A 5,163-nucleotide genomic window follows, 5' to 3' on the forward strand; every position below is an offset into this window, starting at 1 on the left:
CTGAAACCGATGACGTCCAAAAAGAGGCGTGTACTTCTCCGAATCTCGCCTTTCTATTGGTTCAAATGTGGCGTTGTGCTTTTACACGCTTCGCACAGCAACGCGTTATTGGTCTGGTCAAAACCACATGACCTTACTTCATAGTGCACTAGGTAGCACATTCGAAGCACGTAATGATACACTCGGAGTGTGTAAGGAATAGGGAATATTGTGTTCTTTGAAACACAGCCATAACCTACTGTTTTGTTATAAGCTGTCTGGCTTTTTTTTTTTTAATGAGTCAAATTAACGATTTCGGCTCACTAATAAGAGTCGACTCTTTGTGGCTAAATTATTACAATTATTTACTAATTAATACTAATTATTTTTAAATATTTATTCTATTTTAAGTATTAACAACACAACAACGTTTTTCTAAGGACCTGGGTTTGATTTTCACGGTTCACTGCTCATAAGTGGCTGTTTAAAACATTTTACTATGTTTCTAGTCTTGAATTACCCCTAGAAACGTCCTTCAATTTTATGAATACAGTAAAACATGAAATATCTTGGTTTTATTACAAATCATTGCTTTCTGTTTTAACTAGCATTTGTTATACAGTAGTGTTCCATCTTTTCGTAACAGGGGTTAAAACAATGCATACGTGTCTGTGAAACCCTTTGTCGACTATAAATCCAATAACGTAGGTCATCCGACACTAAGCAGGCCTCTCTACGGTGAGAGACGGCCGACGCGCTTCCATTCGAGCCCTTTTCCCGGGGAAGTAATCTGATCTGAAGAGCAGGAAGCAGCTACAGACCCTGCTGATATAAAATGACCATGAAATCCAATATAAACCACAGAGATGAGGAGAGAATGGAACGGGGGAAACGCGTCTCTTAAGGGAAAAATCAATTTTCTACCAGAAAACAAAGATAGCGGGGTGTACCGAGACGCCACGGGGCAGGTCTCCATCCATAAAGATTCAAGTAGCAGCATCAGTTCAAGTGTTCCGAATGATTCCAGTCAAAACAAGTGATTTAGATTTAAAATCCATCAGATAATAGAACTATCTTTGTCTTTACCCACAATCCCTTCTGCAATTATAGGCAATACCACAGCACTTAGTCTTCTCCTATAACTTTATATAAGGATGGGGAATTTGAGACCAATCCTCTTTACAAATCTCTCCAGAGCATCTTAAGCTCTTAAGGTTTTCTATGGGGTTAAGATGACTGGACTGAGCTGGCCATGGTGTTCAGTAAACCGTTTTTGTGTTGATCTGGATCTTGGATCATTGTCCTGCTGGAAGATCTGATGATGACCCAATGTTAGTTTCTTGGAAGAGGCAGACATGTTCTGGTACTTTATGGGGTCCATGATGCTATTCGGAGGAAAAGCCTATATCATCACAGACCCTCCACCATACCTAACAGTGGACATCAGGTTCTTTTCAATCCAGTCGCCTGTCTTGAGTGTTGGTTGCCAAAATGGTAAATATTTGTTTCATTTGACCACAGGATGACGCTTCCAGCGATACGTTTTACCTGGCAGGCCTTCTGAATAATCTATTGGCATGACGGTGGTGTCTGATGGTAGTTTTGGAAACTTGGTGACCCCAAGATGCTAATTTTGCTATAACTCGCCAACAGTGAGGCTTGTACTTTTGTACTCTGTGGAATCAAATAGACCGACTGAGCGTCCCAAACTTTTGTCAGAACTTGCGGCAGACTTGTAGCAGACGGTATCACTCTCAGGTTTTCAGGTAGCGACCCCCAGGAGACGACTCTGTGTTTGTCTTTCATTCTATCAGAGTGAATCTGAATCGACAATCGGTCTGCAGATACATTAAGTCCTGATCTTCAAAACAGAGCCTTTGCAGGATCCTATAACCTGGCACTGCTCTCTAAATTCAGAATGATAACCTGATTATAAAACATTAATGTTTAATGTCAGTGGGTTTTAAGATCGATGGCTCTGGTTCCTGCTACAGTCTGCTGAGGATCAGGTTTCATACGGGATGAACCACGACGGTTCTGATCCAAATACAGAACCAAACCTTTACAGCTTCATTAAGAGATCACGGTCAGTTTGTTATTTATCTCATGAGCGCTTAAAATAGTGAAATGCTTCCAAATCTTTAGAGCTTTGAATCCATTATTGGAGGGAGCTGGATGATCAGGAGGCGTGATGGAACGTGTACTACCAACCAGGTAGCAGCCAAATTAAAAATGAGGGAAATTAAATAAATTGGTCACAAGTCCATCTCAAGGCTTGGTCGTTCCATATAAAAACAGTGCTGACCACTGAATATGGGAACGGCCTGTACTGTTAGTCTAAAAACAACCTGAAGTTATTATACACACACTACACGACCAAAAGTATTTGGACAGCCTATTTAAAAACAGCCGCTCTTCTGAGAATGAAACACACACAGCGAGCTGCTCGGTATTTATAGTCAGTATTTATTGAGTGATGAGGGGTAACAGTATTATTTGGAATTATTTGATACAATCGCAGGTTATTATACAAGTTACACTGAAGTTTAGAGTCGTGTTGTTGGTTTTCCACTCAGCGATTATTGCTAGTAGAGTTTTTCTTCCAGGTATCAGCAGGATCAGACAGAGTTCCCTTCATATACACGGTATAAATATTATTTTTTAATATAATCCTTTACATCTTTATAGTGCAAATGTGCTAAAAGGCAAGAGTTCATCAGAACGGCGTTAAATTTCAACACTGCAGGGATATGAGTTCCAGACTCAGCGGACCTACCGACCCAAGGAAAAGAGGGACCACGCAAACGATGGGAAATCACCACTGTACTGGAGCAACAGCGACTCCTACTGACTGGTTGAAGTACTGGGATGACTAGTGGGGGAACGAAGAGAGCATAGTGTGGTTCTGTAAGCATGTTAAAGCTCCGTGCCGCTAGCCGGTGTCAAGAAGAGGCCGCCAGCCGCTCAGGTGGCGCAGCGGTAAAGTACGCTAGCACACCAGAGTTGGGGTTTCAAATACATCGTATCGAATCTCAGCTCTGCCTTCCAGACCAACAGCTTGTTGGATGCCCCATTTCTAAAACAAATGGTGTTACAATAGCTACTCTTCTGAGAATGCTTCTCACAAGACTTTGAAGTGTGTCTATGTATGGGAATTTGTGCCCATTGAGATGTTGGCTGATGTTACAGTTCATTCTAGAGCTTAGGGAAGTAAAAGGACCTTCCCTAAACTGTTGCTGTAAGGTTGGAAGCACATCATTTGCAGTTAGCAACCGCTGTGGCTGAAACACATCGTCCATACAGCGTATGTGGACATTTCCTCCAAATTCTAGAGGTCAGTGTTGAGTTGGGTTTGGAGTTTGGAGTGCTGACCTTCCTCCACCTTGAGACACTCCAAAATCCCAGCAGAGGGGAGACTGTTATAGCTGCCACACTACATATATACATACGGTTTTGAAACGGGACATCCAGCAAGCTCAAGGTCAGGTGTCCACTGACGTCCACTGAAGTCCTGACCTTAAAGGAGGTTGTTGAAGCACAGCACCATGAGGCATGGATGTACCCACTTCCGCCTTTAGCCTGCAAACTGCTCCCCCACCGGAATACTGACCCTTAGTGGACAGGGTGGGAATTACAACCTACATCTCCAAATGACATCAGGTGATTGTCAGAATTCCAGCATGTTATGAACATGTTATGAACATGTTATTACTGCAGGATCGTTCATGGCTAGTAGTAAAAGGTCAAAGTGACCGGACTGACCGGAAGAAAAAGTTTTTGGTATCATGCATCACAAGCTCCGTCGCATTTGAAGTGGTACTGCCTGAGGTATTCCCTGAGGGTTGGGGGTAGAGGTAGCTCCTCGATGCCCTGATACGTGGTGCGGCTGCAGATCAGCGCCCGGCACAGACGCTGCAGGGAGAACGGGAAGTTCCTGGGCAGGGGGCGGGACAGGAGTGGCTCGAAGAACAGGCAGGTCGCAGGGTCGCCGTAGTGCTCCAGGAGGCCCGTCACGCTGGCGTCCCGGTACATGCACGGGTCGCGGCAGTCGAAGCTGAAACGTCTGCCGCTCTGCTCGATGCGGGCGTGCAGGGAGCGGCTGTAGCGCCTGAAGCTCACCGAGAACAGGAAGTCGTCCTGGGCGGAGTCGCGCAGCAGGAAGGTGCCCTCGGGCTGGCCCTCCAGGAGCTGCTCGGCCTCGAAGCGGTTCAGGACGCCCCAGTAGCAGGGGCTGTTGTTGATCTGGAGGAGGTCGGGCACCAGGATGCAGTCGGCGTGGGCGCAGCACCGCGGCGTCCCCGGGCTGAACGGCTCGTCCCAGGTGTCCAGGCTGGACGCCCCGGTGGAACTCACTTCCTCCCAGGAGATGAACGAGGACGGCGAGGACGACAGCCTTTTATGGTCCGGCTGTGGCGCTAAGGTGGCGCTCTGGTGCACGCCGTGCTTCTTCAGTAGATGCCAACAGTGCGCGAGTTCAGACTTGGGCGTGAACGGACACTTGTCCTCCAGAAGCTGGGAGACGTGGATCTTACGCTTGGAACACAGGAGCACGGAGAGCGGGCGTGACGAGCCACCCTGGTGATGATGGTGGTGATGATGGTGCCCACGCAGAGGCAGACACTGACCCACCGCGTCCTGGAACTTCTGTCTTAACGATCTCCGAGCCAGAGCTTTCCTGCAGACGGCGTCCACGTCCGCGTCTCCGATGGTCGAGCAGCTGCACTTCCTCTCCCGCCGTCTCTGGGGACAGGAAGTGGAGCGGACGCTCTGGTCGTCCGGCGCGTCGCCGTCGTCTGCGGTCCTGAGCGTGGCGTCGTGCCGGGGGGCGCGGGAGCGTTTCTTGACGCTTCGGATGTAGCTGTCCACGCTCCAGCTGCGCAGGCTTTTGGGACGAGCATCCGAGCTCCTGGATTTCTTCTCGGACATGATGATGAGGATGATGAGGAGGATGAAGGTGCTGCATGTGAACAGAAGACACGTTAGCATGCATATTTTCCTCCCTATTTTGTCATATCCAATTCCTAGATTGTATTTCACCTCTACTCCTGACCGAGGAGAACCGTGACTAACACACGCCCCCTTTTACATGTGTGCAATACGGACCGCTTCTTTTCACTCAGAGATCCGTATCGCGCACGGAGAGTCACCACCCATCCCCTTCATCCCCTGTCTCTCCCCCGAGCT

At 47.5% G+C, this 5,163-nt stretch overlaps 1 protein-coding gene across 1 annotated transcript; it reads right to left on the reverse strand.

Moving 5' to 3' along the window:
- Window positions 1–3,699: 3,699 nt before the first annotated feature.
- socs4 (suppressor of cytokine signaling 4) lies at window positions 3,700–4,905 on the reverse strand. The gene has a single exon (XM_063007836.1). The coding sequence runs from the start codon at window positions 4,903–4,905 to the stop codon at window positions 3,763–3,765; it is 1,143 nt and encodes a 380-aa protein (XP_062863906.1). The 3' UTR covers window positions 3,700–3,762.
- Window positions 4,906–5,163: the final 258 nt, after the last annotated feature.

Source organism: Trichomycterus rosablanca, chromosome 13 (assembly GCF_030014385.1).
Source record: "Trichomycterus rosablanca isolate fTriRos1 chromosome 13, fTriRos1.hap1, whole genome shotgun sequence".
Lineage (NCBI taxonomy): Eukaryota > Metazoa > Chordata > Actinopteri > Siluriformes > Trichomycteridae > Trichomycterus > Trichomycterus rosablanca.